Raw genomic sequence first — 26726 nt, 5'->3', positions numbered from 1 at the left:
CTTAAGCATGGGGTGAAATAAGGGTAGGTGAGTGTCTGCAAGTAGTGAGACAATTTGTTCTCTTAGAGAGGAAGAAATAGGAGAGGCAGACAGAGACTAAAGTCCAGGAAGGAACAAGAATAAAATACAGGAAGCTGTCAGATAAAATAGGAAATGGGATATCTGCTCAGAGAAGGGAGAATGTGAGAGTTGCACTCAACATCAACACAGAGAGCAGGCACGTCCCTGACTTGTTATTAACTGCTGAAATAAGTATACATCTCTCTCACAAACATTTATCATGAAAACTAGAAAATTGTGTTCTCTAGCAAATGCAAGACCTCAGAATGCACCGATCTCAGTGGAACACAAAGATGATTGTGCCAAGGCAGAGAAAATAGTCAGAAAAATACAGATTCAGGGGGATTACACTGATATTTTTCTATGCCCTAGAAAGCAGGGTCAGAGTTGCAAGGAGATAATAATAATTAAGGAGATGGTTGTCGGGGAATAGCAAGGACCAGTTGCTCTTTAAGGGTTGAAGAGCTCTAAGCTGAGGGTGACCACAGCACAGACTGTGCCCTCACTGAGGGGCCACCATCCTGAGCACAGCAGGGACCTGGTCCCGTGGTCCCTCGGCAGCCCCAGACACAGCGAGGGGATGGACCAGGGGCAATCCAGGAGGAGACAAGCCCAGAAACAAGCTCACAACATGGGTTCAAAGCCCACCCAGGAGACAGAATGAGAGATAAGCTACAACACATGTGAGGGGGTCCATGAGGGGGGAAGCTACCTACAGCATAGACCCAAGGTCCTTCCAGGAGGCAGGGGTGCAGACAAACACCTCCACAGCAGAACTCAAATGGGGACTAGTAGCCCAGGGCTGAGCTTAAGTGGACCCCCCCAGCCAATGGACAGAGAGGGATATCCCAGGTGGGGGTGCTCAGGGCTGATAAAATCCTTTTAGTGTGTTCAGGACCCTGATAATAGCACTTTGATTGCCACTGGATTCATGTCATTGGAAACTTCAGGATATCTGACTACTAGGAGGCATCTGAGGAAAAAAATACTTCAACTTTTGAAATTTAGAGCTGGCAATCCAGGTGGAGGGAGCTCAAGCAGGATGTGAGGAACAGAGGCTTACATGAGATGCATGCCATCAATTAGGAAACCTAACCAGTTTTCAGCTAAAGCCCAATTAGTTTATGACACGAATTTATATTAACACATATAAATGTATTGGCACAGCAGGAGAAAGATTGAGATCTAGGAGATTTCTGTCTCACATCTCTCATATTTCACTTTATCCTCAGTGTACAACACATGACACTACATCACTTGACAGAAACTGATCCTTAGATGCAGAAGTATTTAAGCCTGTATGGGCTTTTCCACAGTGCTCATTGCTGCAATAATTGAGTACCACAGAAATATTACGGAATTTATGAGGCCTCCCTTCATCTGCTTTTCCTCATTACTGTGATAACTCTGGTTGTCTCCAAGGATCTTTCCTATTAATTGGAGCATCATCGTATTGAGAGTTCAGTGGCTCTGACAGATTGTTTTGAAACTGGATGGTGCCTTCCAAAGTTATTTTGGGGAATGGATCAGAAAATAGATACGCTGGCAGACAGGCAGACTGTGTGATCATATAAACCTCTCCATTTCATAAAACCAGTCTGAAGTACTGTGTGCAATAGTTTGTATTCTTTCAGTCCTGCTTTCTGAGTGCGTTCAGTGGTGGTTACTCTTGTCACTAATGCATTCTATGAGCTTTGAGAGATGAAAACTGTTGCTTTAAATACTGATATTCTGGCTGCATCAAGCTTCCAGTTCTCTAATCAGCTTTTACAAAGCACACAAGTTTATAGGCTGACATACTTGCAGTTAGAGTGTATTGTTAGTCCAGGAAAGGAACAAAAATGTTATGCTGTACTCTCAGTCACCATCATATTGGCTTTAATAGCCACGTGAAAGCAAGCTCTGCTTTTGTGTTTCAGTATAGCAGTTATGTTCTCAGGCTGTAGTTTCATGATGTAAATAGTCTTTGGTGGCAATCTTCATTTGAGACATTTCTGCTTTCCTTACTGCTTCTTTTCTATGCTATCACCTTCTGCATCATGCCCTAAGTCATGTGTAAATTGGCCCATGAAACTAAACCACATTAAAAAAAAGTTAAAACTGCTTTTTTTTTTTTCCTTGGCACTAGTATTTTTAATCTGGATTAATTCCCTCATCTGCCTCACAGTACAGTCGTGCTGTTACAAGTCCAGTATTGCTGCCAAAGGCTTTGCTTTGTACATCTACCACCTGAGCAGCTTTGAATCAGGACACAGAGGAGGTTATAGCTTCATGGATTTTAATGCCAGGATGATCAGTTCCAATCATTTAGCTTGACCTGATATACTAAGCCATGAATTTCATCCAGCAGTTCTTCCACAGAGCTCAGTAACTTCTGGCTGATTTATAGCAAATAGTGTAGAACCATATCCTGCTTCCATGCAGCTGTTCCAAGAAATTACATGATACTTAATTCACCTTTGACTGCAAAAGTTGTTTCACCTGAATTCTAATCTGCAGCTGAGGCAGTGAGTGGAAATTTTCCATCTGTTTGTCCTGTAATTTTTTTGATTTTTTGAACTCTTGTTCAGCTTTGTATTATACCTGAAGCCTCTTGCTTTCTTTCTGCCCATTTAGTTTCTTTTACCTTTGTCCTTTCAGTAAATGTTGTGGTTGTTGCTCTTTCTCCTGGGCTATTCTCAGTCTATTTTGGGGCTTTTTTCCTAATGAATGAAGGTTAAATTTGGAAGCCTTCCAGAACAGAGCAACTGTTGCTGATTCAGAGAAAATGTTTGTCTTTGGGCTCTGTATTCACTTTGTAATGTCGCCAGATAAATTTTGGATACAGCAGTTTGCAATGACATCAGAGGCTAGTCCTTTACCTGCTATTAGTAAACCAACTCTTTCTGGGTCATTTTGAGTGGTTAAATACAAAACAGTGTCTGCTATACCGCGTTGTTTCTCTTACAGTTCAAATGGGCTCTGTTGTCTCTCCAAACGAAGAGATGTATCCATGCAGATTTATAATAAATACTTCACTATCAGGTCCTGAGGAGAGCACATATGACTTTTAAGAGGCCAAATTAAAAATTCCCTTCAGCTTTTTCAAATTTGCAAAGACGTAAAACAATGGATGGCTTGGGAGTAAGTCCCAGATTACAGTGCCTGCTATGGGTAGATTGAAAGTTCAAATTCCTCCTCTGATCAGGAATGAAAAAAAGCCATTGTTTTCCTATGTCACTTGCAGGTTTCTGGGAAAAGGTATAGTAAGTCTATGTGTCTAAAAACTAGTACACATATGGGTGTTTTCTGAGGGAACTGAATTTCTGGCTCATACTTGGTCACTTTGATAAATTAAGTCTGAGGGAACGTGGCAGGGATAAGTAGAGCTGGGACTCTTGTGGCAAGGCCACCTGAGCATACAGGTTTTGGTCTCCACAGCAGTGAGTGAATGAGCAGTTGCTGGTTCCAAATTCACTGAATAAGTAACGGCAAAGAAAAATCAGTGATAGTGTTCAGCTGAATATTCAGACTGACATCACTAAGACCTTTTTGAACAGTAACAAAAGAGCAGGATAAAGGGACCAGAAGAGGTACAAAATTCATGCTTCATCTCAGAGAATATAACTCAGTCTGTGACAGTTTCAAGACACAACTTCATCCTCTGCCTGAATTCACCTCTATCAGTCTTCACACACACATCTGGCCGTGCCTTAGCCCACATTTCACTGTGCTTTCTTACTGTTTTCTTTCTGAATGCTAGCTTGATTTTTTGTTAATTTTGGGGCTAAGCCAGCCTCTTATTTTTAACCTACCGTGCCAACAACTCTATTATTAATCTGTAAAAAACTTCTGTTACTTGTATAACAGCTGCCACACTGAAATGCAACCCCTGAGTTACAGCAGGTAACAGATCTTGGTGAGTGTCTTAAGAATGGAGGAAGCAAAAAGGGGAGCAAGGCTCAGTATTTTAATAGGTGAATTCCTGAATCACAGCATAACAAGTAAATACCACTGGTCAAATCTCCTGAAAGTGAATGGCACAAGGGAGTTTGGTCTCATTCAAGGCTTTGTTCCTGATGCTACTGAACAGTCTGGCCTGTGCCAGCCTTTGCTGCAGAAAGACCCAGAATTAGTTTTCAGGGAGGAGAAAATGTGAGAAGCTCTAGATTCTGATACATGGACAAGGATTTGTGGGTTTACAGGTCAGGCATAATGTGTTAGCACACTGTGGACAGTTCAGACAAGTTTGGACATGACCTGTTCATCCAACAGGCAAAATAATTCTGTCATTTACTTTGTAATACCCCTGGTTAACTCCAGCAACTCTCAGTTTAGCTGGGTTTCTACTGGTTACACTCTAGGAGTGTGTGATCAAAAATCCACTCCCGAAGTGGGCCTGTGAGCTCTTCTCTGAATTTTTACCTCTGTATTGAGGGAACTTGGCAGCATGCATAGCTCCCATTCAAGTGAAATTATGTTGAGTAATGGAATAGATGAAGCCGAGAAAAAAATGGTTTTCTGCAACTTCTCTGCAGATGGCTGGAGCTTGGAGAGTGCGGGAAGGGTGGGGCTGAAAAAGATGCAGGACCAGCCAAATTTATAAGGAATCTGGGAAGGGAGAAAAAGGGTGAGAAAAGTCTGTGATTTAGCATAAAACTTGTGCACAGCAAGGGAAGGATTGTAAACACCTAAAGCGTGCAGGAGTAATCCCCAGGACCTTTTCAGCACAGTGAGTGAACCAAAGTGAGGAAATATATGTGGGATTTTATAACTTTTGCACTGAGTAGCGTGGAGTTTTTTATAATCCTGTGCCAAATTTCTCCATATTTTGTGTGCACCTGCTGTCAAAACTCCATGCACCCACAAAGTACAGCTCTAGACTAAAGATTTGCTTAAATTACTGGGAGATTTATTGGGGTATTGAAAAACCTTGGTAAAAGACTGAAAACGTTTGTTCTAGTAACATGTAGGTGAGCTGAGGACAGAACACAGGCAGTCTATTCAGTCCCAAGGGAGCTTAAAAACACAAAGACAATGTATGAGGCCAAACACAGCAGCTGCTATGATTGTCACATCACAGCAACTTCCTAGTGTCGGTGGCTGTGTCAAATTAAACTCAGAGAATCAGAACAGTATGTACTGAATGGAACTTAAATGAAAGAGCCTCAGAAATATGCTGTACTACAAGATTAGAGAGGTATTGGGAGAAAATAGTGGCTGATAGCTGTGATAGGAAGCAATTATTTCTCTCTCTTAGACAGACTCGCACACAGGCTCTTGTAGATTTAATGTGAAAAGGAATCCTCAAAAGAAATATAAGACATACTTTACCAGCCCTAAAATATATTTACAAGTGTTTCTAGATTAATGTTTCTACTAGCAGGGTTATTATGGTTCTTTCACAGAGATGAAAATAGCAGAGAACATCACAAGTGACTAAAACTACAAGAAACACTATTAATGACAGCAATTATGCAATAAAATAAAAATAAATTTAAATAGCTCACAGCCATTGCTTTTAAGAAAAGCTATGTTTAAAGGCTAATAATAATTAAGGCTAAGACAGGAAATTGTTTGCTACCCCATCCACAAAATAAGAGACAGCTTCTACAAGTAAGATGAGTGTCTGCATGGGTGGATCTACACTGAGCCCTGATTCAGGAAAGCATTTAGGCATGTATTTAAACACTATTCCTGAATAGGCATGTTCTTCGGATTTGGACTTCAGTAGTAGTAAAAGACATTTCCACAACAATTATAAAATGTAGGAAAAACTTGTTGACTTTATAATTGCAGAATTCCTGCTGACTGAACCACTGTATGGATCATACTGTCAAAATTGTGGTTATTTTCTAAATCATAGATACTCAAAACATCCTGTTGATGGTATGAATGCCAGATGCTCTGGCTGCAAACCACAGGATCTCAGTAGAGCTCATGGAGAACCTGCATGGCTCTCAAGTTAAACACACTGATTATAATCAGAAGAGGGTAGAAGCACAGCCCACACACCCTATGAGCAACAAGCAAGTTAAAGATGCAGTACGCCATGGCTTATCGTCAGGGTGCAGCAAAGTAGCCAAATCAGCCATCCTTCGTAAGATGAAATGGCACTCCCAGACCAATTTAATTTCAGAGCTCAACAGAAGGAGGGTATGTCCCCCCTAAAAGGGAGTGTGTTGGCCAGTACAGGTGGATGAGGCCACACAGCAGCACAAAAGTTCTCCTGCTCTTGCCTGCACTTCAGTGCTAAGTGGAGAGGCAAAGGGTGCACAGAACTTTCTATTAAACCACCTAGAAATGGTCCCTGGAACCATTTTAGACCTAACATTACCTGAACCTTACCTGAACGTCAGTTCAGAACTGGGTGAACTACTGCTTACGTGTGTTCCTGCTATTTCAGCTGGAATGGCTGTACTGCGGAGGAGGGCTGGTTCTCTTGGGAGGGGACAACCTCCTTAGAGTCTTGTGCTGGAGAGCCAGCAAAACAAGAAATGTTCACAAAAACTATGGAGAGGAACCCAGATTACAGAGCCTAACCCTGTACTGAACAGGACTCTGAAACCTTTAAGATCTTTTCCTCAGACTACCACTACAGCTTCTGTGCAATTCTAGGAGATACCTGATGTAGCATCCGAGGCGAAACTGTAAGAAACATTCAGAATGCACTCATTTTTTGAAAGGAAACACCCTAGACACCAACCCAGAGGTGTGCTTGAATTTGGAGGATACAATATATCTAAAATAAAGGGGGAATATGCACCATATTTTCATTTGGATTCAAATTTTTAACAGCTCAGAAGGACAGGGGTGTTGATTTTTGGGGTGGCCAAGAACCAACTCCTGGCAGTAATGGAGGCGTTAACTTTAAAGTATCAGTCTTCCTCCCAGTCACTCTGAAACAGCAAGAGAAGCATGGGATGTAGAGAAAAGCTCTTTTTTTAGATTTATTTAGGTCTTGTTCAATTAAGGTTTCTGGTGACTTCAGAATGTGATAGAATAGGATCTTCTGGATGTGACCTACAAGTATGAATATTCTTTTCCAACTTTTATCTAAGTATTTGTTTGAGAACTTCACTGTCATTTAGAGTCACACTTTTGAAGCACATTTTGCCCTCGGAATCTAGGAACTCACTAAAACTGTCCACAAAAATTAAAGAGAAGTTAAAGAAAATTAAAGAGAATCTTTCCATGATGCTCCCCTGTCAGCTTCTTTATCATCTCTGAACACAAATATCTGAAACTTTCTTATCCACCTGCAAATTCCCACAAGGATTCCTGTGAAACGCTTTGGCCCACTATGGGTAGAAAAGGTGTCAGCAACACCACTGTCTTTTTGCTCCATAGTTTATATGATCTTCTTCTGTGTTTTTAGACCATTGTGAGCAGAGCTCAATCCATATTCAGTTTTAACTTGTAGAAAAAAATCAGCACAAGGATCTGTTTCTACAATTTATTCTGATGTGATCTAGAAGATCTTGTAATTTTTTTTCTTAACATTCTTGATGCTGCTCACGTAGCTGATGGACACAGAATAAATTTTTCTTAAACAAAACCGACTCTTTGAGTTGCCAACTACAACAGAGAGCACCTCCTGTACCTCTGCGTGCTGGACATCAATACAGACTGGCACGGCTTGGATCAGATAATGTGAAAACTTAGCTGGGGATTATCAGTAGAACTACACAAGATATTTGAAGAGGAGGTAATATTTGCAAGGGATACGACAGCCAAGTCACCTAGAAAATTGCTGTAGAAAAACAAGTTTTACCTTATGTAACCTCCATTATGCCAAACAAAGAATCTTACTTAGGACCAGATCCTGCTCCCTTTGAAGTAACTGGAAAACTTTCCATTTGATTCATTGTGGAGGATCAGACCCACAGGGAGTCTAGTTTGTCTCTGTAAACAGGATAAAGAAGCAAAAGAAACATCCGAGGCCACTTGTAAGAATTTCCTGGCAGTGTAGGTACCAATAATTAACAAGTAAAAATCCCCTAATGCTTTAAACAAAACCATTTAAATCCACATTTGCTTTCATCTGTCCATACGTACTTCTCATGGACTAGAAAGAGAATTGTGAAATGTTTGGCAAACACAAAGGACTTCGGTCTAAATTCTGTGTTCTGTCCATGTGCGCTTTCTGCTTTGTAAACTGTTCTGGAAGCACCCCTGGACTCAGCTGAAATGTGTCATCAAAGCAGATCCTAAACCTGACAGCTCTTATTAACGTTGTTGGAGCTGAATAAATAAATAATTTACTGTAGAGCAACACATTACGTTGTACGTCCTGCAACAGTGATACCTGGGACGGGGCTACGTTCCATTGCATCCAGTGGTAGAAGAAGACTAGATGTATTCAGGTGGCAAGGTCCTGGCAGTTCTTTCTGTTACAATGGGATATTAATGCCCTCCATTAAAAAAAAAAAAAAGCTTCTCTGTAGTTTCTGCAGCAAAATGCAATCTTAATAATTTCCCTCACTAACAAAGGGTCTACTTGTAAGAGTTGATTAATACAGGCTGTGAAATTCAGAAAGGAGAATTTTGTCCTTAGCTATCATAGGAAGCTATTTAAGCTGGGCATGACATCTGTCTTTTTTTTTTTCTTTTGGCCTGAAGAAAGGAAATAGAAGGCAAGAAAACATGATTGTTGATAGCAACAAACCCCAAATTCAAGATATGTTTGTCCCGAAGTTTCTTGCCTATTGTTTATAGCTCCTGTCTTCACTTCTCAAGGTTTTTATCCTGCCTGACATGAAATTCTCAGTACTTAATAAGAGAAATATGATCAAATGTGTTGAGGTGGGTGCATGGCTTGTTCAAAAACAAGGCCACATTGAAAGAGTAATTATTACTGGTTTGCTACCAAAATTAGAAGTCAAAAGACATTTCCATTGGATCCTATGGAAGTCTACTTTGCACCTTGCTGTACTTAGTATTTTCACAAAGGACTTATAACCAGAGAGAATATGTATGAAACTATCTAGGATGTCAAGCTATGGGGAATAATGTACCAACTGGAGGTCAGTTTTACAATTTGCAGCTCTCTGGTATCCGTTTGTTTCTATGACATTGTGGCATCTGTGACATTACTTCTCACAGAGCTGCGTTTCTTATCGGCAGCCTCAGTGGAGAAGCCAGAAGCTGGACGAGTTGTCATGACTGAACTGAGGGATCTGCAGATAAATTGATCATTGACAGATCATCTAGTAGTCAGAGATCATCTAGCCCCTCCAAAATGGTGTTGAAAAGTGTTGGTTCAAAAGTGTCAAGACGTTTGCTTCTCTCCGTTATTTTATCCTTCATGTTAGCAGTGTTAGAAGTATTACAAACTGAACAGATTTCTTTCAAGAGTAAGAAGAGCAGAGTTACAAGTTAGCACAATTATATCTCTTCCAAGACATAAATGCAGAATGATCTCAGTTTTTGGGCCTATCCCATGGCAAACGATTACAATTGTTTTCTACATGGACTTGCTTTTGTTTTCGTTAACTACAGAAAATACATTGTAGGGCTCTAAACTCTTAAGAGACTAAAACTCCTCTTACTTAAGACTTTCTGTGGAGGTCTGTATTTTTCCAGCATTTTATTTAATTACTTGACAGAAGCCCAGGAAACATGAAGCTGCTCTGCCTTCATGCTGGGATATCACCCACACTAGCCACATTAAAATCTGTGTCTTGAGACTTGCTCTGCCCATGTGTTCATTAAATAGTAGATGCGGCCAGTGGAAGGAATCAGATCCTTTCTGGACATGCAATGTTTGTTTCTAACATCTCTTTTCCCTGTCCTGTTCTAGTCAACATGTGACTGAACGTAGAGCATTTTTCCTGTCTCTGCCAGGAGACTGCAAGATTTTTGTTGCAGTGTAGTTTGTCTGGTATGAAATGTATCATTGGTGTTCACCACTCAACAACAAAGGCCTTTTCCTTCTGCATGTAGGCACAGAGATTACCATATTGTAAGATGCAAAGTTATACAGTTATATAAACTCCCTCATGCTAGCTATGTAAACCAGATCCTGAGATCTGTACCTATGTGAATGCTCCCTCCACCACTACAACATCATCATTAGTAAGTATTAGATAAAATGTAAAAGGATGCAAGAACCTGGCTCTTCCAGTGGATTTTCAATGTGTATTTGAGAAAGAGCTAGGGTCTAATGACTAAAGCAGAGAAAAGAGGAGCAAAATAGGGTGGTCATCTTTGCTCCAGACTTGTATGATCTGGGAGTAGAATTTTAAATTTTGGCCATCTAAGGTTTCACACTTCTCTGGTTAGTACAAAAAACAAAACCCAAAAAAATAATGAAGGATACAGTGAGAACCTTCCAATCATACCTGCAGAACGAGGATCTCCATGATCGCTGGGGGAAAGGGGACAAGAAGGAATCACCTTAATTTCCAGCAGAGGTTATTTAGGCAGGCACTGGCGGTTGCTATTGCTATTTGGTTGGACTAGATGATCTTCAAGACTTTTTCCAACCTTGATGATTCTGTGATTCTGTGAATATCCTTCACCAGAGATTTTCAAAAACTAGTTCAACAAACATTCACTAGTGAGCGGCTTAGGTATGCTTGATCATACCTTTATGTGAGGATTCAGACAAGCTCCCTTATGCTCTTTTCCAGTGCTCATCTAGGATTCAAGGGGCAGTTCAGGCTTTGGAAGGCTTTTCTCACTTTTCTCCCTGCTGCATTTGAATCCCTGCTTAGGTAAAGACTGGCTGATATCTGTGCCTGTGTGAATGATGTGATGCATCCACCCTCTTGTCTTCTGGAACATGAGTCACTCGTGTAGTGCATTTCATCAAAACTATTTCACCTTCTGCCCCATGAAGTCATTGATGGCACAAAAAGATTCTATTCCCTTGTGACTAGTGGGGGGAAAAAAAAATCCAGTCATAGTTTACAATGGTCGTGCCAGTGATATAGACAATATTGTGTTTTCCTTTTCGGATGGGCAGAGTGTTTATTCTTCTACCAGCTGTATTCATTTAATAAGTTATTCATCTATTTGGTTTCACTATGTGTATATTTAGCAGTTTGCAATAGGGAGGACGCACCCTATAAACCCCTTTTCTCCACACAGTTATGTATTAAGTGAGTCTATATTTATAGTTAACAGAATCTGATAATATTACCTAGTGCTAGAATACTGTAGCTGAATCTTAGATTTATACCACAGATGGAACTGATTCAGAAATGATTTTGCAAATATTGTGAAACTCATACAGTACTAATTGTCTTACAGTGTATACCTCTGAACCTAGAAAAGTTGAAAGGAAGACAATGAATACACATTCCAGAAGAAAATAAACCAAAATTTCAAGTGTACCATATGTCTAAAGGGACAGAAATTAGCTGAGGATGTATTTTTTGAGTCTATTATGTCACCAGAGACTAAAGTTCTAAGGGTTATTTTGGTTTTCAAAACCCATTACAGAGACAGACAGCCTTCTGGAACCAGTGGAGCCACTGCCTAGTTTAAAGTGGCTTGAATTCTGTCTGTATGTGTTTATTGGATGTATGTGTTTAGATGTATTTGGTTAACATCATTTCCCTCTGACTGTTATTACAGTTCTTCAATATAATACTTGCAGCTAAATCCAAAAGGAGACAGCGGTCATTCCCCCTGAATCACAACTTCTGAGTATGCACACAAACACAACTCACATCTTCTGCACATCCAGGATCAAACACAGCTAGAAGAATGAATAGGGAGGAACTAGTCATAGTACTATACAATAATTTTCCTACAAGGTTGGGCTTTTAAAAAAAAATATATTCTAACTTATTTTAAGCTGAATGGATAAAAGAGGGGGCGAGTAGAAATTATTCTTATATCCTGAATATTGCTGTCTATGTAGTGAAAGTAACAAAACAACAGAAGGCTGAGAACCTAAAAATAAAGGCTCAAACCCTAAGTATGACAGAACGGCTTATGTCTCACAAACTCAGAAAACCTGGAATTTGAGATCTGATACTGAAATTCTGGTCAGGACAGTCTTTGCATCGAAGAGATTAGTTCAGTTCTGTGCAGGCATATAGGCAGATTTCATTCAGTATATTTGGGGCTGGATCTCTGTTCCAGTTACAAGGCTTCTTCACAATTTATAGGTATTTTGAGGTGCAGAGTTTTTAGAAGCAGCTATCTCTAGCAATGCAGTTAATACACATGGAACTGCAGCAAGGGTTGTAGGAAATCTTTTCCCAGAGGAGTTTAGGTTTCACTAACATGGATTGACAGCGCTGCCCTTTTTTAGATAGGCTTAGGGAGCCTTGGACAGGAACATACACAAAATATACAGTTAGGCTGAGAAGGCACAAGCAGATACCAAGTCTAAGACATTAATGAATGTCTAGAACTCACCACGTTCTCCGTGACTCCTGTCCTGTTGGCAAACTCACATTCCTCTGCGTGCCCATTGCAAAAGCAGCTTCCCCGGATGATCAGGTCATAAATAGCATAGTGGGCAAATCTCTGGGGTTTCTCTACCAATCCTGAACCATAGCATGGACATTCCTGTCTTTTTAACAAAAGGAGGCGGAGGTTGGTGAGTTTCAGGAGATCTTGAGCCTCAGGACTGTAGGGGTCTTCGATCTTGTTAGCCGGGCTTAAGGCACGATAAATCACCTGAAAGACAGAAGATACACATCCAAGAATAGATAGAGGATTCTGCCTACATAGCAAACGTCCCAAGGCGATGCTCAGGAAAAAGTAATAGAAAAGATTTTAAAAGTAAAAAAGCAAATAAAGCAAAAGTAATATTTAGAAGACTCCGCATAAGCAGTTGTGTGGCTGTGACTGATCCCAGAACACCACAGCTGAGTTACCACCAGCTGGCCAAGCCACAGCAAGTGACTGTGTTCCTGCTTTCATCCCATCTCAGATGTGAGATAGGAAATGCCTTAGTTTAAACATCTCTCCCCTTCACTTCTTGCAGTTCAGCCAGTATGTGGTAACTTCTCAAGTGCTGGTTACTTCCTTGTGTTTCTGAGCCAAGTGACAACTGCGTCACTCAGAGAGATCCAAGGTTTATTAGCATAAATCCAGTATCCCCCTCCCTGGCAGGGTTCCAGGCCAGGTTGGACGGGGCTTTCAGCAACCTGGGCTAGTGGAAGGTGTCCCTGTCCACGGCAGGGGCTTGGAACTAGATGACCTTTAAGGTCCCTTCCAACCCAAACTGTTCTGTGATTCTATGATTAATGCCATCCAATCTTCTCAAAGCATTTTAGGAACGTGGCTTTAGCGTGAGTTCTAGAGTCAGGTAAACTAAGGCACTAATGGGATGTGTGAAATAAGTGGAAACTGTGATCAGACTTTTGGCTTGGTCACTTGAGCTATGCACTAGAAAACACAGCTTGGCTTAGGGTGAGTAAGAACTGAGAGAACCCTGTCTTCAACCAAAGCCACCCGGTTTATTCACTAGGAGAGAAGTAGCTACGCTGCAGTGAGCCTGCAGGACCAAAGGCTCTTTGTGGCTACCGGCTGTCTGCAGGTTGTTACTCTTTTGTCAAAGCTTTTGTGCTCTTTGATAGTTCTCCAGAGCAGCAACAGGTTGGTTTTGAGTATCGCCGTTCTAATTTGGTGTTTAACAGTGACTAAAGGGACATGTTGTATTTTAGCTCATGCACTGCTCAACCCTTCTGCGTCTCTCAGGGTGTGTTTGTTTCTGTTGCTTTGGGGGAGACGTTGACAATGGAGGGCAGCAGCACAGTCCATGCCAGTGAACTAGAGAGCTGATTGCTTTCGTTCCCAGGCTTAGATGTCCTCTATGGGTATGCTAACTACAATCTGAGAGCTATTTTCTCCTCTGGTTGAGTTTTTCCATCATAGCAGAGGGACTTGCCCTCAGGGTTCTTTGGCCCTGCTTTATAAGTGGTGACAGTGTCTGTCTGACTAACTCCGTTAGCAGAGTGAAAGCTTTGTTTCCATAGGGATTCCCTCTTGCCCTCTCTCTCTGTGTTTTTCTTTTTCTTCCTTTCTAGTGAACCAACCAATTTAAATACTTGCAGCATGTAAAATACTTTTGCTCCTTTTTGCTTGCAGAAGCCAGAAAAGAGCTTGTGGTGCATGCCTGGAAGATAATTCTGTTGCACGTTGATGGCACATGGGGAGATAAACCCCCTTAAACTAACAGAATCAGCTGCCAGGCTTTGCACAGAGCTACACCTGGCAGTACCACAGCAAAGGCAGTGGTACATTTCCCACCTGTCTGCAGCATTTTCTGTTTGTTCTGTTGTTTTTTTCTTTTAATTCCCTTCTTATACTGTCAGCTACTGACAAAGCTGCAAACGGCCCTGTTTGGTGAGATCAGAGGTGCCCGTATTTCCTCGTTTGATAGAGCTATGGGCAGATTGCCCAGGCTGTGCAATGCAGGTGCCTACATTCCCCTGACCAATGAAGCCATAACAAAATAGCCCAGACCCTTCCACCCCAGTGTCTACATTCCCCCGGTCAATGGAACCATAAGCAAATGGCCCATTCTGTTTTGTCCAGGTGCCCAGCATTCCCCTTACTGATGGATTCACAGGACAAAGACCAAATCTCCTCTGTCCAGTTCCCCTAATCCAGGATGGTCTGGTCTTTTTAGTGGAAACCAGTTTTATGAACCCACCCTCCTTTCCAGACCCCTGTAGACCACAGAGAGGTGGAGTGGTTTCTCAGAGTCCTGAGCACCTGGTTGTGTACAGACACACACATCTTCCTCCCGCATGGTCAGTTAATCTAAGACCAAGGCAGTGAACTGGATGGAATTGTTCTGCAGAGCCTACTAAGCTCGAAGACCTCAAAGCAGGGTTAAAAATTAACTACTGGGATATTAATGGTTAGATTGTTTTAGATTGGCCATAACACAGAGGAACCAAGGGTAAAGCAATCTGCTTAGTTACTGGTTTTTTATAAGCTCTGTTCTCACACTTAGCTTTTGGTCTATGGCCTCTCTAATACATATGCTCAGTATAAATGGGATCTCAAGGTAGCTCTCCAGAGGACACCTAACAGATCACTGGCTTCAGAACATAAATGCCAGAGGTACTTTGCTCCAGGACAAGGCATCTGAAAAAAAGGTAATCGATATGTCATTAGCTTCTGCAAGATCTGCACTGGTCCTGCCAGTGACCTCCTTATACCAGGCTGGACAAGAGGCTTAATGTCTCCGTGCCCCTGAGATCCCAGTTGTGAACAGCTATGGATCTACAGGAGACAAAGAGGAAGGGTGAATGAGGTGATGAACAGGAATTGTGATTGGGCTTCTCTGAAAGAAATGGCGAGATAATGGCCAAAATGTTTATTTTTACTCTATGCCTCTGGCATTATACTTCTGCTGGATGACAGTGCTCTTGCGTTGTGCTATCTTAACTGTGAAGGAAATCTTGTGTATTGTACTGCACTACTAGAAACCTATTTTGTATACAGTATGATAAGTTTAAAGAGACGGGTTCATGTTTTGGGATCTCCAGTCAATTACCCATCCTCCCCATGTCTTAACTGGCATCCAGATAGCACTGAGTTCTTTAGGCAAAAGAACAGCTGTTGGGTTGCTATTCTCTTAGCACAAGGCCATTTGCTTTCACAAAGCTATATTGGTTTTGTTTCATTGCTTGACAGCTTGGAAAAAGGTTGGGTTCCCTGTGGGTTTATTGTTTTGCAAGTATTTTCATTTCTGGCCTTGCATCTCTTGAGGGGAGTTGCTTTGGCATTTTCCATATCCCCTTAGAAATCTGAACAGTATTTGTGAGTAGAGATGTTAATAGCTTGGATGTCCCATAGGGATTGTGGCATCCTTTTAAGAAAAAACAGTATTCCATTCCAGTTGAGGTACAAGAGTTTGCTTGTATGATTAATTCATGACCCATTTCTGTCTGGAATAAGCTCAGTGGTGAGTCTGGATTTGTTTGTCTTTCGTTCTCCCAAGGCAAGACTTGTTAAGTGTTAAAGATCTGATTTCAGTGACATAACGCTAGTGAAGTCTTTTGGGAGAGGCATTTGTATGTTCTTCCTGGAATCAGCAACCACTAAATAATTAGCCTTCCTTAACTTTGTAAAAATCAAAGGTATTGAGGACTTACTTAAAGACATTTTTTATCAGCAGAGTCAAAGCAGATATGTTGTGCCAGTGTAAGTGGGTTTAGGTGAGCTGCATTTTGCACAGAGGTGGCACAGTTTTAGTTCATATTTAAATCAGTTTAGCAGCATTATTTCATATACGCATAAAACTAGAAAATTAAATTTTCCTCTCCCCTCTGGAATACACATCCTTGAAATATTGGTGGTTAAAACCCTTGAGCACAAGGAAGAGTATAATGTAATCACCCCCTCTTGGCTCATTTTTTAATATTGAGATGTTTCTTCTCACATTAAAGTGCCAGTCATTAGATCTTCCTTAACATATGTGTTGCCTTACTGTCAAGAGCAATATGTTACAATCCATAAGTTATACTTATTAGTCTACTGTGTATTCCTTCAAATAATTGTAGAGTTGGATGAATTTTTAAACAGATCCAGTATCTCACCTTGCATGCTCTGAATTATTTTTCTGTAAATGTATAATTTGCCTAAAAAAAACCCCAAGCCAAACCACTAAACATTTTCCTGTACTAAAAATACATTATTATGTTTTAAATGAATACGATCGGGTTTATGGTTCCCTAAGAAAAATTTAATCCTAAATTAGGAGACAGATTGGTGGTGGCTCTATACATGGGTTGATAATTTTATATGGTACATGGAATAATTTTATTTCTGTAAAAAAAAAAAAGGAAGAGATGTCTCTGTGACCAAAATACAGAGTTGGGAATGGGACTATTTGTTTAAAGCTCCAGTGCAATTGCTCAGTATAACATTCAGCAAGTAACTTAAGACTTATTCTGTTCTGGATTGACAGTGAATCAGTAGGAATAGAAGTGTGTTGTATGTCTTGCTTACTTTATTAAAAAAAAAAACCGTAGGATGCAGGTATTCAAGTACTTCATGGAATGGGAGGAAGATTAGTAAGTTTATATCTGTACAATTCTCTGAGAATCCCTCGAGATGTATGTTCAATACATGCAGTTCTAATAATAATAGGTAAAAGATAAGAGTTTGGTCCTCTCAACCATTTCCGCATAAATATTTTAAAGGCAAGGTTAGAAATGGATCTAAGTATTAGTGAACTCCTAGAGTCATGAGCTGTGGGAAGACACACTCCATCTTTGTGTTTCTGAAGCCTATGAAGTGGATTCCTTCTATACAGATAGATGTTTGGCATCTGCCTTTTGCAGAAAGGCAGAAATAGGATTAATTTTTTATTTCCCAGAGATACCATTCAAATTTGCAGTTTCCCACTATATTCATGTGCAAGATATGAAGAGAGTGTAATGAAAAAGGAGCCTGTTCTTAACATTAAGATGCAAACTCTGAGAAGAGCTTCCCATGGTGTTCACTGTAAAGTTATTTCTCATGTAATTAAATCTCTAGCTGGTATCAAGCTCTGTGGAAGCTCTGTTCTTTTTTTTTTTTTTTTTTTTTTTTTTCTGTAACAGACTGCTCAGTCGTTTCTCTAAACATCAGTGTGCAGCTTTCACAAAAGTAGCACATGCACAGCTGCAGAAGAAAATCTGATGGTGATTAAGTTTGCTAAAGGACACCCAAGAAATCTTTCCACTTCCATTGAACTGGGTGGAAGTTGAGGGTATTCAGTATCAATACAGTCTCAGCCTTTTGTGGAAATACATCCTAGATCCTGAGTTTCCCTTAGAACCAGGAGCTGACACTGGAGCTGAATGCTGAGTAGGACATTCGTGCTTATCTGCATATCTGCTATCAAGCGCATATTTGTCATTCTCATTTTCAAAAGTCAATCAGCTGCGCCTCAAAAAGATGGTCGCTACCCTGTCCTCTCCTGACCTTTCGAAGAGCAAGGAAATTTGGAGAATGCTGTGAGCAAAGCTAAAAAAGGTAGCCACAGCTAGAGGATTCGTTTTGCTGTACACAGCTTGGCACAGCTTCACAGGGGGGGATGTTTTATCACCAATCAAGAGATCATCTTCATTCTGGAGACAGTGTCTCAAATTTTTGATTTCTTGCCATATGTTTTGCTTCTCCATTCTTGATGCAGATAATTCTGTTTTCTTAACCTGATCTTCCAGCCAGTATTAGTCAGAAAAGATGTGGACACAACAAAGGTTCCCCCTTGCAAGCTCATAGCCTAAGGTCAAGGAATATGAGTCATAAGTGGGGGGCAGTGCCAGTGCACAGCCTCCTACAAAAGAAGATCCTTGTACAGAACAAAAATTTGATATTACAAATCATCTTTAAGCTATGTTGATCATGTTGCACACAATCAGGTTAATGAGGTCAGAAATGTCTGTGTGCTTATACTAGGCCCATCAGAAGGAAGCTGCAATAAAAACTCTCATCAGTCCTAAATCCTCTTCATTAAGAGATTTTCATGTGAGTTGATTTTGTTCTTAAAGGAATAGCAAACAATTGTCTCAGAATTTTTCCTACCCAGTGGCAAATATCCTCTGATTGATTTGATGGAGCCCCTTGACTAAAATTAATTCTTTCATCTTGTGGCACAGTAGTCTTTACTAAGAAGTAGTCTCTTTCCTGTTTTGAAATACTGTTCAGGCAGCACAAAGAAAGTCTAGTTATTCTCTTTGCTTTTAGAAGGGCCATTCTGACGATTCATGGAATAGTATTTTTTAGTCAAGGTCTACTGCTTTTCTGTTTTTCCAGAGAATAAAACTCAGAAGCCAGTATAGACTATGATGGTTTGTTAAAGAATTAATTGTACGTTTGATTTTTAAAATTTCTCTGATCTGGCTAAACTCAGCTACTACCAAGACAGTGGCATCTTGAATTCATTCTGTGTTTTCCAAAACAGAAAGGGTCAATGTCCCTTCAATCTGCGTTTGCTTTGAGGTTATTCCAGTAATCCAGCCAGTGTGGCATTAATATTAATATTTAGGCGTTGCTGCCAATATGATGATGGGGAAAGACTGCACAATTGAAGTTAGAGGCAGACAAATATGAAGAGCCATGCAGACTTTTTCTCTTCCTAAAACAAAATGTATTCTGTAGGTTCAGGTTATCCACAGATGTAAATCTCTCTATCTGTGTAGAAACGCGAGGTTTGTAGGGAGAAGCAGTATCTTCTATCAAGCCAGGTAATGTAGTTGGAGTACAAAATCTAGACTATTGGGCACAAAAACCTTCAGCTTGCAGTCTGTATAGAGGGAATGGACAAAATTCCTTCCATTCTACATAGCACCACCTTACGTGGGGGTGTGAGAACATTTCCGTGCTCTCACAAAGTGCAGTGTCCTTTTTCATTATGAGGAATGCTACTTGCTCTGACATGGCAAGGGGTGGCACAAGGAGTTCAGTGATGCAGACAGCCTGACAGGAACTGGATTGAGAACGAGGAGACTCATTTCACTCTGTCTGCTCAACTGTCAGGGAAAGTTAAAACAACCCATCACCATCACTGTCACCCTATGTCAACCAAGCCGTATTCTCATGGGAGAGCATCCGTTGCTTGTAAGTGGAGCCACTGACATCTCTAGGTCTTGGCTGAAATCTTCCATATGAACAGACTTAGCTAAGTGTATGGTCTCACCAGGACACTGTTCTCTTGCCTGGAGGTTGAAAATTACAACAATGAATCTCTAAGATTCATAGCATTTTAGACAGGAATTTTTTCACAGTTGAGACTTGAAAAAACAGTCAAGGCTGCAACTCCACTAAGCTTTTATAAAACAGGATGAGAAAAAAAAATTCTTTTGATATCTGCTGCCTTGTATATTCAGGAAATTCAGAAGCAATGCTCAAAAAAACCCTACTGTGTCTGGTTTAGAATGTTTCAGATGTCTCTGAAATGGCTCATTACGACCCAGGTCAGAGTAGGACACTTGGTGCCCTCTTGAAGTTCACTTGCCAAGGATGGGAATGCTGGGCTGGCCTCGCCAGTTCAAATTCCCTTCAGAGACAAATATTTGAGCCCCTTAATTCTTCCTCCAGGGAAGCAGGGTCTGGCAGTGCTATCTGCTTGTTTACACTGCTGGTGTTAACTGCTTCCTCTCAACTTGCCTCTGCATTCTATCTCCTCTACAGTTCAAGTTAAACGAAATGTTGAACAGACGGCCCTAGTCATAACATTCGGGCACTTACCTTCACTAGTGACTAATCCCTCCTGGAATCCTTTCCGGCTGGAAGTCGGAATAACCCAAGCATCACGCAACTTTGAGAGGCCAGTCCTGGTGGCTGTTGGACAACTCACTGCAGTGCAAGACCCTGCCCTTGTATCTCAGCTACTAGGAATTCAACCTTGTGATATGCTGAGCATGTTTCTTTTCGGCGACCCCATTGCCATATGAGATCAGACCTCTAAGAAGCCACTGAAGCCTCAGTGGTGACCTCTTGAATTATTAATGTTGCGACTTAATGAGGGGTGTGTGTGTATGCGGGGGATCCTCCTTTGTTTATCAAAAGCTTTGGCATGAATGTGGGTCCTTGGAACAGGTTCACACACATTTCACACAGAGCTCTGTCCCCATTCTGGTTTGGTGTCTGTGGGCAGGTGGTTCCCCTCTGCCATAACTGTTGCTCAGGGAGTCCCTGTAGATGCAGAAAGGCAGCAGAGGTCTTCAGTGCCAGTGCAGAGGAAAAGGCCTTCCATGGGCTCAACACTGGCTTCTCTCTGAACAACCTGGTGGCTTTTCAGGCACACAGAACTGCATCCCATCATGACACATCTTCATCTGGCGTTCACAGAGTGTATTTTGAAGAGTGATTAAAAGTCTTTTAGCTACAAAGCGAGTCCACTCATCTTTGACAAAAGGCACTGCTGGGGACTTGTGTCCCTAAAGAGGTCACCACAGGATACAAAACGGAGAACGAACAGGTCTTCTGTGCGAGGCACACTTCACATGTTGCCATAGAAACCAGTTACTTAATTCAGGCATACACAATTCTTCCATCCCCAAGTGAATTCCAGTAATGGGTTTATTATATCACACTTCATTGGTGTCATCTGTCACACAGACACTCACATAAATGAACCAGCCTTTGATTCAAAACTCCCTTCCACTAGCTAGACCCAATAGGCTGGGGGTCTCCTTTCGGATCTGGTGGTTATAAGCAGGTCAGTGTTCTGCCCCATTTTGCATGCTAATGTCTTCCATTCATGCAAACATCATCTTCGATGGAGGAGAACATTTGTTTTCATTTCCCAATTTTACAGTTTATTAAAAATGTGCTCTTAATCTCTCAGATCCTTGAGTGCACGTGCTGTCAGGATGCAGGTTGAAACATTCCGGTCCCTGTTTCCCCCATATGATGTTTGAACTGTAAGTCACACTAATGTCTGATGCAACATTGTGGTGATTTCTCTTTTTGTTTGGGCCAGAGTTTTGATTTCCATGAGCTGAACTGAAGGCTCATTTTAAGCTCCATGAGTATACAGTACATTGTTTTCAAATTAGAACAACAGAAGGATGGGCAAGTAGGTAAAAAAGATCTCAGATGATGCATAAGACTCCATGCAAGCATTGCATGTACAGTAGATGAACAGAGCTTAAAAAGGTGGGGTTGCTATTAGTTCGTGATGGTATGTTGGAGGTTGGCACACTGAAGCTGATGAGCATAGCAATAACTATTATCCTTTAAGAATAGTTAATAATGTTCTCCCTTAAGCACAAGATAAGGATTAGAAGCACTTTTTTCACATTTAATATATAATTTCTTATAGTGATACAAGTCAACAGGCAAAACACAGGGTACTTAACAGGCTAATCAGGACTTAAGGTATGCTAGTGGAGAACTTTCCCTGCAAAGCCTTTATAAGCACAGAAAGTTAGGTGTTGATTTTGTGGTACTTCATAGGAAGCAAATGATGTGTAGGCAATTGGCAGTGAATAAATTGTTCTGCCTCCTAGACTGTAAATCATCAACAGAGCAAGTTTATGGCTAGAGAATTAAGGTGGAGGGACCTAGGATCTCAGAGAGATTCTAGCTGCAGAAGTACTCTGGATCTGAACAGGAGTAAGGGGTTTAGTAAACGCTGGAGCAAAAGAAAACTGCAAAAGATACATTAGAAAGTGATCTTGGGTTTCTCCAGGACTTGATCCCCAATGCATGACACCTTCTGTATCAGCTCTAACTTACATGAGAGGGAATGGAGATGTGTGACCCTGCCCGAGGTGAAAGATAAGGGATAACCTATGAGAGATAAGGGATACACTTTAACTTCGTGATACATTATGTTCTGTTGTGACATTGTCACATCACTCACCCAAATGTCTTTTGTTTCCATTCTGGTCTCCTAAGAGTTCATCTTCTGCCAAGTTTCCCATCGTGTTCCCAGGAAAAGTCTCTTTCGGTGGTCTTGGAGGATCACCAGAATGTGCTGACTCAGGGAGATGCATCTCACTTTATAGATGCGTGTATGTTACTGTGGCTCTACCACCTTCTCCTTTCACACCCACATTCTCAGTTCTGGAAGCCAGTTGACCTGAAATCTTGTTTTATGATGTGTCCCACATGGGTTTTTAAACCTAAGTGTTCTTAGTAAGCCATCTCTTCTTTCGATTCCTTTAGTGCCCTCTTAAAAAGGAATTTGTGTCTTTTCTCCAAGTGAATAGGAAAACCCTAAGAAAAACTTAAGTCACTCAGTGGAAACTGCTTCAACCCCCTCAGCAAAGAAAACTGGTATTTATCTCAGAGCATTAACTATCATTTAAGTTGTAATGGTTTTGATCATTTCAGAAACGTCAGCTTGTGATGTGAGCTCCTCAGCAATCCAAGGCTCAGCCAAAATCAGTAATTGGATGGGTCAGAGGGGAGATGAAAAAGAAGCAGAGAACACTGAAGAAAGTAGTGGGGATTCAGTCAGCTTCCTTCTATGTCAGTTGTGAGTCAGTGCTTGAGGAGATGCCCCAGTGACATTGTGACATCTTTAAAATAAGGTGTAAAATTGCAGTTCTGAGGTGTGTGGGCAAAGCTCCTGTGGGACTTGTAGTAAGAGTAGCAGTGTGACTCAAGCAAATCTGATCAGGTATCACTTTAAATAACTACACTCTGCCTTCCTCTATTTTCATTCACAAAAGAATCTGCTGTGTTGTATTGCTGACCTGAAAAGCCTGATGCTTTTGCACCCTTGCCATAGTGGCATTTCATGGATTGATTAAGAGGTCTCTAAAGTCTGTCCAGAACTTCAGAATCCAGCAGTTAATGTGCTGTGAAACAGTGTTTGTCTCGTTCTCTGTTAGGTTGCTGTGTGCTGCTTTAAAGCTTCAGCTCTCTGTCCTGTGGAGGAAGTGACCTCTGTACGTATTCAGTTCATGTAACAGTTCATGGAAGTATTTGGGATCTGCAAGGGTGTGACCTGTAAATTTATGACTGTTCTTACTATTACTATTGTTTTCTAACATCTCCTACCACGGCATAGATTGATTAAGCATACACATATTCATTTCAGCGTAGTTGCTGCCCAAGTTGACAGAATCATTTTGACACTTGTAATCACAAAGGCTTGTGTTGGTTGAATGTTTTATTATTTGATTTTCTGCCATCCACTTCTCAGATTTGTTGTAGCAGCAACATATGGTCTTAATGATATTCCCCAAGGTTAAGTAAGCACAAAAGCCAACATAGTGCAGGGCAGCAGAGGATACTGTACTAAAGAAGGAAGAGTTGTTTTGCATTTAAGGCCAAGGCATTTCCCTCACACCCTGTATTCTGTTCCTTAGCCAGGATTGTCCTGTTTTACCATGAAACACTTCACCTTTCTGTGCTGCTCTTTCCCCATCTGCGGAATGGCAACAGGACCCTTATTTATATTTGTGCTGAAGATCATTAAATGGATCTTGCAAAGTACTTCCAGATTTTTGATTGGAAAGCGCACAAGAGTGGAAAATTATATTAATTGCCTAGATTCCGTATTGACGTGGCAAATTATAACCTCTCTAAGAAGACATTTGGATGTATTTGTCTTAAATGTATCGTGATAACTGACCAGCAGAATTATTACTCCAGGAACAAGACAGTTTAGTAGTCAGATGATCTGCTCCAGATGTCTAATACGCAGAGATGTTTCCCAGCCTCTTGCACAAAGATGAACTCAGTCTCTCCTTACTACTGTTTCCCTGTCTCGGGTATAGTCCACTAGTTTCTTTCTTCTCAAGTGCATTTTGAAGTGCACTGCTGAAACCACTGTGTTTTTAAAGCCTATCTGGACCATTCACCTCACACCTGAGCTTAATTTGCAGCAAAGTATTCCTGCTAAACCTGCATGATCACTTCCAGACAGGGAAACCAAGAGGATTGTGATTTCTCTAAGGAAAAGAAGAAAGTGAAAGGACTCCAGCCTCTGTTGTGACTATAGGAATGTCTTATAATCTCCCTTTGTGCCTTTATGTCTCCTCTATAAAATGATATCCGTGATATTTACTTTCTTTCCCATCTAAACTGTTTCAAGATTGATGAATGGAAAGGGTTGTAACTAAACTAAGTATCTGATCACTAAGTAGTCATTAATGTTTTTGTCAGGGGAATTTGTCAGAGCAATCGTACATTTCTTTCAAAAGAAGGCCTTCTGCATGTGTTTAATAGCACATCAGAACATCCATACCAAGGGAGAGCCCTTTCTCACTGTTCATGGTGAAACCTGGATGCTCACTTCCACTTCCTGATTCTAAAGGGTTTCATTTCTGGAGCCTGTGGCTTGATACAATCGGAGCAGTCACACCCAGCAAGAAAAGTTACATATAACTTAGGGGAGGGATGTATTTAAAAGTCATCCAATCATCTAGGATTTTTTATATGGAGAAAAAAAAAAACCCAACCAACATGCAGTTCATGTCATCATAAAGTAGGAAAATAGTTTGGATAAATCAGACTCTACAAATGTGTATTTCCTTATGTCTGTTTTGTTGGAATTCTAGTTATTGGCGTCTGCAATGTGAAATTAGGCAATGTTAATCCTACCCTGTGCAACTCTCATAAAATAAATTTGTTAAAGCATTTCCATTCATTTTCATTGATAATTTCTCTTCTTCTTCCCCTTTATTTGCTTAATGCCAAGCCTTTGGGGATGGGCTATCTTTCTTAATTCATATGCACAATATCTCTTTGAGCACATACTCTATTATTTTCAGCTAGTCTTCAGCTGTGTGATACTAAACTTAGTCCAAACCTCAGTTATTGCTTACCTCTCCTCTGGTGCAGGGCACTGCATCTGAATACCTGGAAGTGCACATGGAGCCCTCCTCAATGAGATCATCCTGGAGCCCAAAGGTCGCTGTACAGTTGACAGAGAAATATTTGTAGGGCCTCCAGGTCTGCCCATAGTCCTGGGATCTTTCCAACACCATCGCAGCGGGGCGAGGTGACTTGAACACAGCGATGACATGGGTCAGGTAGAATTCTGTTTCGAAGTCCAGTCTGATTTCTTCCCTGTGTACCCCTTGGGCAGACTGCCACCAGGAGATGGGGTTTGCAAAGAAATCATCTGTCATGTCGCCAGGGAGATGGGAGTTATCAGGCTGGTTGGCATTGCATTTGGTGCAGCGAGGCTGCCCGCAGCCATGGGAGCCCTGATGGAGGAGATTCTGGTCTGGGTAGAAGCAGTACAGTTCTGTACTGTTCTGGCCACACGTGGTGAGAGTGACCGGTATCCTCCCTGTTGCAAGGTTTCCCACCGGAGGGTTGCAGGAACGGCCGTTACAGCGAAAGGCTCGTAGCCTCACGGGGTCTGAAAGACAGGCGAAAGAAACACAACTCAGCAGAGTTTCTCAAATACTTGTCGGGCTGTAACACAGGTGACCATGCAAATGCTTGGAGTCCCCATCTGGGGATTGACATCCAAAAAGGATCCCTTCTAAGGACACCTACTTTGTCTTTTCACACAAAGTTTGGAGGGAGTTGCTCAATAAATCTAGTCCTTGGTTTTGATGCCTAACTTGAAACTGAGGTCTTTAGAAAACCCATGCTTATGGCACTTAACTTTGATTTCTGTTCAAAAAGCAATTGCGTTGGTCTATTGAATTTTGTGTTTAACCACAGAAAAGCTGTTTTCTTACTTTCACTCTAGGAAAGCTCTGTATCTGAGGCCTGATTCTAGTCAATGCATTTATTTTCATTGTTATCAGAAAGCAAAGTCAAACTATTATACAGCATAGATACATTAAGAAAAGAGATGATTCCTGCCCAAGAAATTACAGACACTAATTACACATACAAACACATAAAGAAGGCATGTTTTTCTATAGTTTTACAGTTACGCATTACTGGCATAATTTTGAGGGGTGTTGAGTTTCTACTGTTCCTATTGAGACCAGCTGGAATTGTTAATACTTAGCAGAGCTGAAAATCAAGTCTCTCGTTTGTTTAAATACCTTGATATGGAAGTAGATGACTATATTCTGTTTGCCAAGTTTGCAAATACTGGCAAAAATTTGGTATCTTCAATGTATATATCTACTTATTTCTAAATTAAGAAAAGGTAGGGGTAACTACAAAGTCATCAGTAGTGTCTTGTGTCACTGGAAGTAAAGGTCAGTCCCAAAACCTTATTAACATACTGGAGAAAGCTGCTTTTCTAATGACATACAATGTCCTCTTTTCAACTTAACAGTCTAGAAGGAGTTAAAGACCGACCTTGCAAGGTCATAAATCTAATCCAAGAGGTCACAAGTCAG

The 26726-nt window shown here is 41.0% G+C and overlaps 1 protein-coding gene across 1 annotated transcript in view; it reads right to left on the bottom strand.

The window, feature by feature from the left end:
* The window catches only part of LOC141964232 (netrin-4-like), a 54728-nt gene that overhangs the window by 20723 nt on the left and 7279 nt on the right, over positions 1–26726 (bottom strand). The window contains exons 2-3 of the mRNA XM_074914358.1: positions 25239–25780; positions 12415–12678 (exon numbers count right to left, since the gene is read on the bottom strand). Coding sequence (XP_074770459.1) covers positions 12415–12678; positions 25239–25780 — 806 coding nt within the window. The remainder of the gene's footprint in view (positions 1–12414; positions 12679–25238; positions 25781–26726) is intronic.

This window comes from Athene noctua, chromosome 10 (assembly GCF_965140245.1).
Source record: "Athene noctua chromosome 10, bAthNoc1.hap1.1, whole genome shotgun sequence".
In the NCBI taxonomy this organism is placed as follows: Eukaryota; Metazoa; Chordata; class Aves; order Strigiformes; family Strigidae; genus Athene; species Athene noctua.
The sequence above is the reverse complement of the archived record's forward strand: the minus strand, read 5'-3'. Positions and strand labels throughout refer to the sequence as shown.